The sequence below is a fragment of the Lepisma saccharinum genome, chromosome 11, assembly GCF_977018435.1.
Source record: "Lepisma saccharinum chromosome 11, izLepSacc3.1, whole genome shotgun sequence".
In the NCBI taxonomy this organism is placed as follows: Eukaryota; Metazoa; Arthropoda; class Insecta; order Zygentoma; family Lepismatidae; genus Lepisma; species Lepisma saccharinum.
This window is the reverse complement of record NC_139239.1, coordinates 65,513,860-65,528,366: the sequence shown is the minus strand read 5'-3', so window position 1 is coordinate 65,528,366 and position 14,507 is coordinate 65,513,860. Positions and strand designations below refer to the sequence as shown.

General features: G+C 35.4%; 1 protein-coding gene across 3 annotated transcripts in view; it reads right to left on the bottom strand.

Moving 5' to 3' along the window:
- Positions 1-14,507, bottom strand: part of LOC145994872 (glutamine--fructose-6-phosphate aminotransferase [isomerizing] 2-like) — a 70,404-nt gene that overhangs the window by 16,736 nt on the left and 39,161 nt on the right. Inside the window, exons 7-11 of one of the 3 annotated variants that reach the window (XM_083131296.1) lie at positions 12,455-12,475; positions 7,709-7,729; positions 4,748-4,899; positions 3,329-3,452; positions 1,644-1,759 (exon numbers count right to left, since the gene is read on the bottom strand). In XM_083131296.1, coding sequence (XP_082987422.1) covers positions 1,644-1,759; positions 3,329-3,452; positions 4,748-4,899; positions 7,709-7,729; positions 12,455-12,475 — 434 coding nt within the window. The remainder of the gene's footprint in view (positions 1-1,643; positions 1,760-3,328; positions 3,453-4,747; positions 4,900-7,708; positions 7,730-12,454; positions 12,476-14,507) is intronic. The other 2 variants (XM_083131297.1, XM_083131298.1) reach the window with 2 other exon arrangements.

Below are 14,507 nucleotides of genomic sequence, written 5' to 3'. Positions count from 1 at the left end.
TCTTTGCCTCCAGCGATATATCAACTCACTGCATGTCTTCCACATTTGTCACACCATATTTTTAACTTGCTTCGGTATGATTTAACAATATGGGGAGTTCATTCGATTACTTTCAAATTCGAGATACTCGCTAACACTGGCCTCCTAACGATGAATCTCAAGTTGAAATTTGGTGCTGGTGTATAGAAATTGCGAAATTATGTGCAATTATTAACAGTATGATTGTCGATACACTATATTGGTAGCCATATTTGATGATGTGAACAATTCAAGATTGGTATTCGTTACGCTGTCTACACCATTGAAACATTGTTAATTTGTCACCTGGAGATCATTGATCGTGGAAGAATGGAGGAGGGAAAGAGTGAAATGATTGTTAATGTGGTGCAATTATTTACAGTGACGATGAGGATATGGAGGGAGAAGAGGTTGTGGAATGCGGCTTCGAATAGAGGTAAGTTTGGCAATGGTGCGGTTCCTAGAGTGTTGTGCCGAAAGTTATACCAGTTGCATGGAGCGTTCATTTGTATGTCAGAAAATGGTATGTTGCATAGTGTCAATTGTATGTTTGTTGAATGAATCACTGACGGTAAGGATAAGTTACATTAATTTTCAGTAATGGAAATATCTCCAATTTGTTTCAAATTCGGTGTACTTACTACTTTTGGTATCGTAATCATGAATGTGGAGTTGAAATTTGGGTGTGGACTGTATATTTGTTCAACGAATCATTGACTGTAAGGATAAGTTACATTAATTTTCAATAACGGAAATATCTCCAATTTGTTTCAAATTCGGTATACTTACTAATTTTGGTCTTGTGATCATGAATGTGCAGTTGCAATTTGGCGCTCATTTCGGGGCAGGTGACTTGGGCCAATTTCTAACATGTCCTTAAAAAGAGACTCTATAGTGAAAGCCGGGTAGCCAGAGCGTAGCAGAGCGAAGGTGGGGACGCGGTTGCGGTAGAGGAGGGTAGGTCAATTACCCCAGGGGCGGAGTCCAGAATCTGTGGGAAATTTGGACTCAAAAATTTAAACGGCAATATCTTAACTTTAAACAGCTATACATTCGTAAATACTTCTTCCCCTGCTCCAGATTATTGTTCAGGGGTGTATATATCATTTTTTAGGTATTTGAAACAGAAAATTTTCCGATAAATAATGAGCAATTGTGTCGATCGCAGACCACTTAATTTCGGTTATTTTGTAATTTGTACGCATGAGCGGAAAATTTTAACTGCAGATTCGTGATTAGGAGGGCAAAATTAGTGAGTATGTCGAATTTGAAACAAATTGGAGAAACTTCCAGAATTGTAAAATCGCTCCCTTGCTTCAACCATTCATGCAATTCACAATTAGCTAAGCACTACCATAAATGTCAGGCAGTTTAATGCTCTCAGCATGCAGAAAATGAATCACAGATTGTATCTGCAGTTTTATGCAACTTGAGTGGTGCCAATTTCCCATACTATGAAGCTTACACCATTAACACAGGGGTCTCAAATAATACAAGCATGTGAAGTCTTGTCTTGATGGACATATTGCCAGAATTCATTGCAAAAATTCTGGTTATATTCTAAACATTCCCCGTATTTGTAACACTAAAAGAAAAATAACTAAGCAAGACAATAACATACATACCTTAATACCTCCTAAAATGACTTGTTCCAATTCAAAGTTAAGTCGTCCTCTCATTGTGTTGACTACAGATTCTGGCTGCTCGAAGATTTCCTTCTGCATGAATGAACTGAAGTTGCCTGAAGAGAAGGACATAGGACAACAGTCTCAAATGCTTATGCCAGCACAAAAAAGAATATTCTATTTACAACTTGAACTAGGATCAAATATTCCTTCATTGTGTACTGAGCACTGTAAAAGGGCACATGACTGTTGTATGCAGTATAATAAATAAATAATTAAATAAATAAATTTTACACAGTATTATTTTATTGTCTCAATTGTAGATTTAGTGCCATCTCCTCGAAAAATAATTATCGTATTTGCCAGCGTATAAGATGAACTTTTGTCCTTTAAAAATAGGTCTGAAAAACAGGGTGCATCTCATATGCCAATACTCAGTTTTTGATTACATTCATTTCTGGAAAGTTTCTGTTTTCTGAGTTAGACGATTTCCTTGTGGTGTGTGACGAAGAAGATTAAAATGTATTTTTTCCAAGTTAGATTAAGTATTTGTTGAAAGTAGACCTACATACAGTGTAGGTGATTAGGGGAAACAACACTTTTTGTCACTTTTGCCCTCTCACTATGCTAAATCATATCAACAAAGGGAAATATACAGTCTTGGCCCCCCCACCTTCATGAAACAAAATTTATGATTGTGAAATGTCTGCAGCAAGTTCTATGTGAATACTGTGTTTAATAATTAAAATTAAATATTACAGCTTCATAGTGTTTCATGTCTGTCTGTCATGTTGGCTGGCATGTTGATTGTTGTGGAAGGTTGATTGTATTAGGAAGAAAATATGCAGTTTATGATGCCGTGTCCAGTGGAAGATTGTCGCAACCTTTATGAGACTGCATCCTGATAAATTTCCTTTTTTAAATCGATGCATCAATCCCAACAATTTTAATCATAAATATGACTTCTCATTTTTACTTTATTACCCTGGATATTGAATATTAATGAATAAATTATGGCATAATCATAATAGTTTGACTGTGTCTAGGCTTGTTGACAAATATAAAATAGGTTTAAATTGCTTGTCAACCATTGGATCTGATAAAATCTTGTAGTTTCCTCAGGCCACCATCAATAAATTCTCTTGATAAATTCTGATTTTTATTCACATGTTGCATTTTGAACAGCAAAAAGTTTGAAAGGTTCCAGTTAGAGTATTTCCATTACAATATATTCATTAATAACAATTGCTGCACAAACTAATTTTAAGGACAACCTTTCGTGGCCTGGCTATTGAGTAACACTAAATAAGTAGGAGAGTTGAATGACATGAGGAGGGGGCAGTGTTCTTAAACCATGACTAACAATGTCCACAACAATCAACATGACAGACAGGCCCTCTCCTCATGTCATTCAGCTCCCCTACTCATTCAGTGTTACCAACATCACAGACAGGCTGGCTTGCTCTCTGCCCCTCTCTCTCTCTTCTTCTTCCCCCACCCCCTGTATCCCTTGCTGAACCCTACAAAATACAATCTCTAATAGTGATGCATTCCTACCTCAGATCATTTGATCTAGTCAGATGTTGCTTAAAAAACTATTCTATGGTGGCAAACATCGACCATATTTCCCCATCAAGGCCAAGAACTATGTTTTAGGTTTCTACTTGATAATCACAACAGCTTACCTTTCATAATCTGCTGGATTTCCATTTTGAGCGTTGTGATTTCTCTAGCAAGTGGATCATCAAGGGAACGTTTGAGTCTGTGAATGGTGAGAGCACCATCTCTCACAGCTGCTACGTCATCATCCTACGAATAATAAAATATGTAATGATAAATATGAATACAAAATTCAAAAACAAAGTTACAATACACTGGTTATTTCTCAAGGTCTAGAAGGGCAAGCAGATTGTTTAATCTTGAATCAAATACTTAAGTTTCATGGTGGCACCGGAGTAGGGTTCTCATTCTAGACTCTGGTTCCCATTCTGAACCTACCATCTTCATCTCAACAACAATAACAACACAAATAATTTTAAAAAAAGCAGGAAATCACACTTATTGTAGTATTACTGAATCAATAATAAAGTAAGGAAGAATTCAACAACACACTTTTGGGGGAAAATGTGACTTCTTTGCCCTCCCTGGAAAAAATCCTGCGGACGTCCATGCACACAAGACAGCTTTCAATTGGTGAAACCTTCAAGCGACATGTGTTGTCTGTCACTTGCTGCTTCGGAGTGAATCCTCGCTTAGGTGCATATCCAAAATGTAAGCAGAGTCCTGATTAACCTCTGTGTAATACAATTACCACCCACCCCTCCTCCAAACATTTTAAAACATTTCATTATAAGGTAGTTGCTAAAAAAAACTTTTTCTTTCTATTTTGTTATCTTGTGAATGCATGCTACTTGTATTTATATTTGTGCTATTTCATGTTACTTTTCTGCCACTTGTGCATAATCATGACAATGAGGATGAATAATAATTAGAAAAATATTCATGAAGGAATCACAAAGAGCACCCATGCCCTGGTCAGCACCAAAATCTGGGAATTTCAGTGGCAAGGACAGTGGCTACCAAGCCAGGTGAATGTGTACTAGCTATCAGCTACTATGTATGAGGTTAAACAGATATATAAAAGATGGGAGCTTTTACCAGTTATACACATTACACCTTATACATAGTACGCTGTGCGCAACCAGATTCCAGTTCCACATATGCTGAAAAAGCTATAGAAAGAAATTGTTTGCTCTCTGGAAAAAGCCATGAAATGTTGAATGTGAAATGTGACAATGGAGACTTAATTTTTGGATAGACAGTACCATAGAAAAATATAATCCACTCTTATGTACTCATAATTTGGTTTATATCAGTTTAGAAATTTCAAAACCTGTAGATTGAAAATGGATTACACCTAGAAGTTGGTTAGGAGTGGGGATCCCTTAACCCTGTGCTACAATTGTCCCTTTATCAGTTTCATCTAATCACCATTCTGGCAATTCACAATTACCCAAAGAAGCAAATAAGACAAATACAAAAAAAAAAAAAGGAATTGTTAAATTGTTCTAAGTTCTATTACAAAGATACAAAGAAATCATTACCTCCAAGAAAATTACTCTATTTGTGTGCTCAATGACAGCACTGGCATCTGAAGCAAAGAAGTACTCCACCTCCTTGTCCTCGAGAGGCAGGAACTCTGAAGTCGACTCTGATCGTGGAATCATTTGCATGTCTCTCCCATGTGGTCGATGATCTGTCGACAAAGAAATCTTAAAGCCTGCCTAAATTTAAATAGCTAATACAGAATGTGTATATATTGTTTGAATGGTCTATCACTTATGGATAACATGTCTACCTTGACACAATTTGTCCACAATGTTAACTACAAGAAACAAAGTGTTTGATACCTGAAACGACAAAGGTAGGAGAAATGAAAATGTGTAAAGTACAGCTAGATTTGTGCACTATTATCATTCTTCATTAGGGGTGCAATACACAAATAATGTGCAATTTGATGAAAGAGAAATTCTATCACAAAGAAAGTGAACTTCAACTTCATGCAATATCATCCACAAACATGCTCTGTATGTTACTACACCCACAGATACTTTATGATAATAATGAAGCCAAACAATCACATGGACACACACAAACCCTCATCACACATGGTAATATCTAGTTTAAAAATGATCAGCATTATTATTTCTGTCATTCTTATGCAATTAATATTAAATTAATTCCCTCAATTACTATAATTATGAAACCTACAATGTACTAAATTTTATGTACCCAGAACCGAGAAATCTGTGCATATTACTAATGTATTATTTTGTCCTATATTCGCATTGTATACTCTATATATTATCCCTATTTACATGCATTACAGAACCTACACAGAATGAAAACAAGGCATCTGTTATATACTGGTGCTCCTACTTAGCATGAATTACATTTGATAAATAAATGATTTCATTCAACATGTATAATATACATTGTAATCTACAATTCTGGCAAAATTAGAAATTGATATACGTGTGGGAAATTTCACTACTGGGATATTGAAAGAAAAATGTTGTTTAAACTTTATGAAGCTGATCAGCTTGTTTAAAATATTAAGCTATGTACAGCAGTAATATAACAGTCAAAAACAGAGTGAACAAAATTGTTTTATTGTTTAATATTGTTAACTCTACTGGGTAATTTTAAATTGGTTCACATGTAGTTATGAATCAACTTAGTTATCTAAATGAGAATACAGTAACATAAGAGACAGTCTCTATATTTTTCCTGTTACTTTCATGACAGTATCAGTTTGTACCAGGTGGTTATAATTAAAGTGACGGTGTTCAGAGTGGTACAGGACGGGCTGTAATGAGAGTAGCAGTCTGAAACTTTGTAGATATGCTAATGAAGCAATGCGCTCGCGAATTATGCAAAAAAAAAAATAGTTCCAATTCTCGCCACCAGGGTAAAAAATCACACTGTAAGCAGTCAAAACTTGGTATAGTTACAGGAAAAACACTATAAATCGCAGAAAACAATACTCTTTGTAATAAAATATCGCTTCAATTTCACTATTCGAATTACATGAACATTACTAAAGGAACAAGCGTCACCAACCACAACCAGGGAGCTCACACAATGGTTAGGCCGTCATTGCCTTGTAATCAAGGGGTCCCGGGTTCGATACCCGGTGGAGGCACAAGTGGTTCGGATCCCACTTTAAACTGTAGGTCCAGTCCCGATTAGCCTTACTGTGCATAAAGTGGACTTAAAACAGCAACTCAAACCAAACCAAACAATGGTTAGGCAATGTCACCGACTTTGACGTCAGAGTTACGGAAAATTCCACGTTTTGACTGCTTACAGCGCCATTTTTTACCCTGGTGGCGAGAATTGGAAATATTTTTTTTTCATAATTCGCGAGCGCATTGCTTTATTAGCATATCTACGAAGTTTCAGACTACTACTCACATTACAGCCCGTGCTGTACCACTCTGAACACCGTCACTTTAATTATAACCACCTGGTATATTAGTTTGAAAATTGAAACAACAGTTCATTTGGTGAACCTAAATATTACAAACTATCCTCAAAAACTGTACTGTAGAAATATTGGATATACTGTAGTTATAGAAGGTATGAACAATCAATCCTAAATTTACTACCTTACCAAAATTTTAGGAGTGGACTAACACAACTTACACAAACATGCTTAAGAGTACAGTGTAAGAGTTTTAAAAACATCTTTACCAGTGAGTATTACAAAAAGAACCATAGCCAGAAATCATGTACTTTTGATTACACCACTGGCAATTAACCTGTTAACTGGGTAAGGTGTATATGTCTATCCTTGCAAATGTCCATTGCAATAGGTATGGCATTTCATCTGCAATGTTTTTTAAGTTAATGAGAACTTCACAGTTTACTTAGAGATATAATAACATTGCAGTAGGTGCAAAATTATGAAGAATCAGAAAACTAGTCAGGAAAGAAAAATGAATAAAATGTCTTCCTTCACATGTTACTTATTGCTTACTCGCACACTTTGTCAACTCTTTCTGGCTTGACTATAAAAGGTGACAAAGTGGCTAATATGATTTTTTTCCAAATGATTCTCTACAACTTTCCCAGATGAAAATTCTCTGACTCACAAATAAATAAAAACACTTTTCATCATATTTTTTTGGTGTAAAGAAGTTAAGTTGAAATGCTATTAGGACAGCTTCATGAAACATCACAGTTAACAGGTTAATATTCAAACTTAATAAAAAATAATATTATGAACATTATAACACTGAAAGTAATAATCTACAAGGCGGTCCATAAATCAGTTGACACTAGCAGTTATTGTGAAGAGTATTTTCGTGAACTCAGTTATGGGCCACCCTATATGATAGTTAGTCTTAGTATTACGGCAGCTTATGAGCAAGCAATTGCAAAATTTGCACATATGCAATGCGGCTGATAGTTGCAGTTGATCAAATAAGTGAAGTTAAGAAAGAAAAATAATTGTAATTTTTGTAAATCATGTTCTCTTTAATGTAAAATATGATATATACCTGAAGTTGCAGGGTCAGCATCTATCGTAGTAGAACAAGTTGAGGCAAGCAAGAAAAAAATTTGAAATTAGTGAGCATTACACTAACAGAAACAACAAAAAAAAACTAAAACTATGTATTCATTAAAAACAAACACAAGCAAGCATGCATACTTATATTATCTAATTGCAATACAGAAAAAATATATTTGAATTTTTAAATTTTACATTTGAAGTTTGCTAATAAGTTCAATGCACAAAACATACACAAAGAAAATCTCTACAATTTCATGTATAAATGTTTTCCAACAGCAAATCGATACTTGCATTAGCTCAGTTGGTAGACAAATGGCACAGCATGCTAGACAGTGACGTGCACTGAGGAGTAGCTAGAGTAGCAGAGATAGATCAATAAATCTCACATCTCTAATTATATTCAATTTCACAATATTTATTGTCTTGTTAAAGCCACAGTTCACATGCAACACTTTCTTTTCCATGCACTTCTCGTCCATCGGTGTTATCTGCGGACAAAGCTGGCTGGATACCCTAGCTCGCTCTTCCTCCGCCTGACCAGTTTCCAGGTAGAAATGGCCACCTGAAGGAAAAAGGAAGATTTCTACCTCTACCTCCCTTGCCCCCTCGGCCCCCGCTACAATGGTTGAAAGCCCAGGCTTTCAGGTCCCCCAGTCTATCTCCTAGGACAGATAGGGGATTGGTTTCTCATAGATTTTCTTGTAAATCCTCTAAAGAACTTAGGGTAAAATTTTCTGCAGTACTTATGTTCTCTGTATTTACACAACCTTTTACACATTGTACAATATGCATGTATAATATGGGATGTAGTTCTATTATTTATGAAATGGGAACATGTTATGTGCAGACAATAATATTATGCTTTCTTCCTTTCTTTTCTTTTTTTTTATCAAATATGGAATGTATAATGATTAAATTACAAATATGTGCTCAGGCTCTTTCTCACTCTCGTTTTAGTAGTGCTCTATTTAAATATACTGCTCTTGGCCTCTAACAGTCATAAATACGGATGTATTTATTTGGGCAAGAGAACGCGTGTTCATATTGTTGTTGGTTTGGTTTATTTTACCATATTTTACTTCTCTTTTCTGCCACATTTGGTTATCGCGAAAATGAGGATGAGTGATGATATGATGAAATTGATGAAGGGACCTCATATGAACAATCCAGGCCAGGGTTCGAACCCGTGATGAGTGCACATTCTTGTCCTATGTGTTGTACTCTGCAGTGAATAGTGAAATAATTTGGAATGAAAAATGTATCTCAGAACTCAAAAAGCCAAATGAATATTATTGAAGAAACTACAAAAAGTGTGTCTTGTTACCTGTTTTGTTTCTGTGCATAAAGTGTACTTAAAACACCAAATCAACCAACCGTGGGGGAGTGGTTATCACAGCACGCTACGACACCAGGAGTTCTGGGTTCGAACCCCGACCTGGGCATGGGTGTTGTGTGTTTGTCCCTTCATTAATTTTATTGTATCATCTTCGCAATTAACCAAATGTGACCAAAAAAGTGACGCTAAGTAACAAAAATCAAATCAAATCATTGATTGATTGCTTGATTTGGTGTATTTTACTTTCCACCACTTTGGCTAATCGCAAAAATGATACGATAAAATTGATGAAGGGACACACACAAAAAATACCCATGGCCAAGCCGATATTCGAACCCAGGATCTCTGGCTTAGTAGTCAAATCAAATCTTTTTTATTTTCGAATGGGGGTAGGGGTTACGTGTACTTTTTTTTTAGTACTCATTCATCATTTTGCAATCTTTTCCTGTTATTGACATTCTTTTTTTTAGGAATACTGGGCCCTAAAAGGTGAGAGGGGTGTGACCCATACCAACCCCCAACACCCCTCCCCCTTTGAGCATGCCACTGACTGCTACCCCAAGTGTTGACGTCACCGCATGTCACTGATGCCAGAGACCCATGTTCAAGTCTGATTAAGCCTGCATTTTTCACTGAAATTTCTACATAGATTTTGTATGTAGCACGTTGAAATCAATTTTAAAAATAAATATTTGAAAGCAAATTGTATGTAAATCAGTGCACCTCTTTTGTTCTGTATTATTTTTTTATTATTTTTCTTGTAAACAAATTTTGTACACATTTTGACACGTTTGCGTTGCCATATGGCTGACCTCTTCATTACATTTGCACAATACTGGGTGTCCAGGTAAATATCTACCAATAAGAAATTAAATTAGCTCGGCAACTAATAGAGATAGGATCATCCGGTTTCGTTTGTCTGAAAGAGAAACTCAACAAGTTTTATCACCAACACAAAATATCCAATGCACTCACCTTAATAGGCAGTACTCAGCCTCCCTCCAAGTGTTTTGTAACATTTGAGGCATCACAGTTTCACATGCAGTGATAATTCTTTGCCGAAGATCGTCCAAGTCTTGTACTGGTGTTTGGTACACGAGTCTCTTGATGTACCCCCATAGAAAGAAGTCTAGTGGGGTCAAATCAGGGAACCTCAGGGGGCCATTGAATAGGTCCTTCCCTTCCAATCCATTTCTGTGGGAAATGGTAATCAAGGAGGTTTCTGACATTCCGTGCGAAATGCGGAGGAGCCCTGTCCTGTTGAAATGTGTGTCCATGTGGTATACGGCATACAGCAAAATGTTACAACATTTCCAAGAAGGTGTTTCCTGAAACTGTATCCTCTTCAAAGAAAAAAGGCCCGATCACAGAATCATGAGTCAACGCACACCACACATTTAATTTGGGACTGTCCCTTTCATGTTCTACCACGAAGTGGGGATTTTCCTCACCCCATATACTGTAATTATGTCTATTCACTTTACCTGATGTATGGAAAGTGGCTTCCTCAGAAAATGCTACACGTTTTAGGAATTCATTGTCTTCATCAATGCGCAATGACATTTCAACAGCAAACTCCTTCCTTCAAGGTCTGTCATTAAGATTAATTTTTTGAACGAGCTGTATCTTGTAAGCTCTAAGCCACAACATTTTGTGGACAATGTCATGCACAGTTGATTGAGGGATTTGAAGTTGTGTACTCACCAGTCTAATCGATTTTCGTGGACTGTGTTGAAAAGCTTCCCGAATTGCCTCCACTTTACCTCACTCACACGTTTCGTGCCACTGCCTTCCTTCCTCAACACAGAACCCATTTCCAACAATTGTTTATGCCATCAAACAATGGAATGACGCTCCGTGGTTCCTGTCCATGTTGTCTGAATTTTCTCTGTACAATAACAGGAGACTTGAATTCAGCAAACAAAAAACAGCACTCAACTTTCTGACGCACTGTAAATGAAGCCATTTTGCTAATTTGTAAACAAATGCAAAGTGAATGCGCTCTAGCAATGTTGCCACCTTCCACCTCCTGGTGATAAAACTTGAGTTTCTCTTTCAGACAAACAAAACCGGATGATCCTATCACTATTGGTTGCCGAGATAATTTAATTTCTTATTGGTAGATATTTATCTGGATACACTGTATTATGATCTTGTGGACAGAAAAAGATCTAAATCAGTGCATGAAAACAATCTTGATATTGTGTTCACCTGATATTGTTAAGTAATGCTAAAGTTATTAAACTACATTTAGTTACTCCTACTGCATGGTACATATTTCACAGCAGTGTTCAAAATTTGTCAGAAGTTTCCAAACACATTTAATTTTTATTTTGCAGCCCATCTTAATATCTTGGGGATTTTACAGACAAGCAATGCAATGCAAAGAAAGAGGTAATTTTTAATAAATTCATATTGATTGAAATATATTCTTCTGTGCTGTGCACTCATAAAGGACAGACAAATACATGATTTATATTAATTAAATACATTAGTTTGGACATTTTAGCTACAGAATTTAATTTCAGCAGTTAAGTTTCCAACTTTGGTGCCTAAATGTTGTACATTAGTTGCCAGTCAAAGTCCAGATTCAAATAATTTTGCACAGGTTGATTGATTTATTTCGTCCATGAATTACATTGTTTGTAATTACATGCTGTGATATCGAACATATCGATTTGTATTTACAATATCATAGACATTGCGATATAATAGTACAATGAAATACAATATATGTACACATGAAATGTAGTAAAATATAGTGAAATATAGTCTAATGTGATGAAATACTGGAATAGAGATGTTACCAATTTACGTTTACGTTAAAAGTCATTTGCTTATATATTATGTAAAGAAACATCAGAGAAAGTTAATCATCAGATGTTCTGAAATTGTGCACACTGCAAAGCTATTAGCAATGACTGATGTCTCCTATAAGTCAGCCCATGGCAGTGAAGACAGAGCAAAAACTTTGATTAGTATACTGGCTACAGATTATACATATTATAATCTACAAGAAATCTTCGAGAGTATAAATGAACGCATGAATAAAAAATGTTTCTCTGCATACATTTTATAGTAGCCCTTTCAGACTTCTACACCAGACATTACATATTGCAAAAGTGCACTGACTCACCATTGTCTAGCATATCTTGAAATAAATTTGGGATCCTAGCAGAATTGGTTGGAAAACATTTAATCTATCATCTAAAAAGTACTCTAGATAATGCATACATTATAATAGTTTGACATAAGTGCAATTACAAAAAGGAACAATAAAAACAGGCAATGAAAGGAAAAATACAGTTTATGTAAGGCTGGACAGAATGAAATCAAGTAAAGAAATAAAGGTAGAAAATAAGAATAATTAATAGAGAGACTAAAAAATAAGACTACCTTCTGATACAGTGCTATCACCTGTAGAAATATCCAGATGCAAAATAGATCATGCAAATAAAAAGAAAGAGAATTAAAATATTATTTCAAACAAACAAAAACTATGACATGCCAAGCAAACAGAGAATGAAGTACAAAGGCATGGTAAAGACCTGTTATTCTAACTATATTGAAACAATAGTTGAATGTTGTTGTAGATATGTAATATAAAGTGTGAGAATACTGTCACAAGATATGCATCATTTATATTTTTTTTTATTTTCTTTCCGATTTCAAGTGACATTAGGAAGAAAAACATCACAATTTTATTTGTGGTTGAGTGTATATAGATTCATATCCATACAGCAAAAATCTCCCAAGGGACATCCACTGGATATCCAAATGTCCAGATCAGATTCATGGATATTATGAATATACAATGGATGTTCATTAAATGACATCCAATGTTGGATATTCAATTCTGGATGTGCAGACTACATTTCTTGAATATACGAGTACATATAGCTATCCAATGGATGATTATTGGATATTCCTGGATATCTGTTAGATATCCACTACATTGGCATAAATATCCAGAAGGCAGTCATAAGATATCCCTTGAGACATTTGTGTGCTGTATGGATAAAAGCTTTCATAATGTAATATATAATCAATGCCTATTCAGGAGTTCTGTAAGGTGAGGAGATGGCAATGTTTTTTTTCTTGTATTTCTTTTTTTTTTTAATATTTCAGTTTGTGAAACCTATATTTTTCACCGTTTCAGCACATATCAAAAAAGCTGATCCAAAGGATAGATATACTCCCCATGACCATCCTCTCCTATGGACGAAACTTCCTATAATTACTTAGCTGAGATATTAACTCAATGCACAAAAGCTTGTTCAAGAATTGAAATCTGAAATATAAAACAAGTTTTAGTTTCATGTGGAAAATTGAACAAACACACCACTGCAGGAACAATCTATCCCATTTTTCAGATCTTGTTTATTATTTTACAAAGTAATGGAGTAATTACATCTCTTATGAATGACTTTTAAAATATATTCTTTAAGAAATTTTAAGTATTTTTAATTCCACATGCTTATGATTTTTTTTAAATTTGTTTCTCAGGTTTTCATTAAGCAGACTTTCATATTAGTTTTAACAATACAAACATTTTCACTTTAACTTTTACCTTTCAAAATACAGAAAGTAAAAGGCAATTGTATGAAAGTGAAATATCAATGGAGCCCCTTTATTCACTTTCATCCTAAACCAATAAAAAAAAAAAGATGAAATCTGGAACACTTTGGTTACGAGGTAACAATCTTAACCCATCACCTGTTGGCAAGCCATCTTAAATATGTAATGACAAAATAAAATAATTGAACATGGTGCGTAGTTACTAAAAAGAAGGAAGTGGTGTCGTAATAAATATTATAATGAATAATATAAGTAAATCAGAGTGTGATGAAAGCATTTTTGAAAACTGGAAGGATGCTTCATAATTATGTAAAGATTCTAACAGAAGAAAGTATAAAGCATGGAGGGTATAAAATATATCAGGGTCCATGTATTTTAACTACAGTGGTACCTTCAAGGTAGAAAATATACCAATTTGGCTATGTGTGTGTGGTGCAATACTTAAAACAAATAATGACGGGGGGAGATGTGTGTGGGTGTGTGGATGTGCATGTACACACACATACACACACACACAACATACATGAATGAGAGCAAGGTGACTGCCATGTGGGAGAGACGACTTTGATTATCAAGGTGGGCAATTTCAGGTGGGGATTTTTCCAGCATGGGGGTGAGCCTCATGGAGTAGCTCTGGTGTTCACCAGCCTCTAATAAATGAGTACCTGGGGAAGATGAGGGTAAAAGACAACCTGGGAAGATGGGGGTAAAAGGCAATCAGAGCATGAGGCTGATCACACTGCCTGTACAAATGGCAAAGATTGTCCAATCCCAGGTTTGAACCCTGGGCAAGGCATGAATGTATCATTTTGTTTCTCTCTTCATAAATTTCATCTGTTTATTCATTCATCATTAGAAATACCCTTAAACT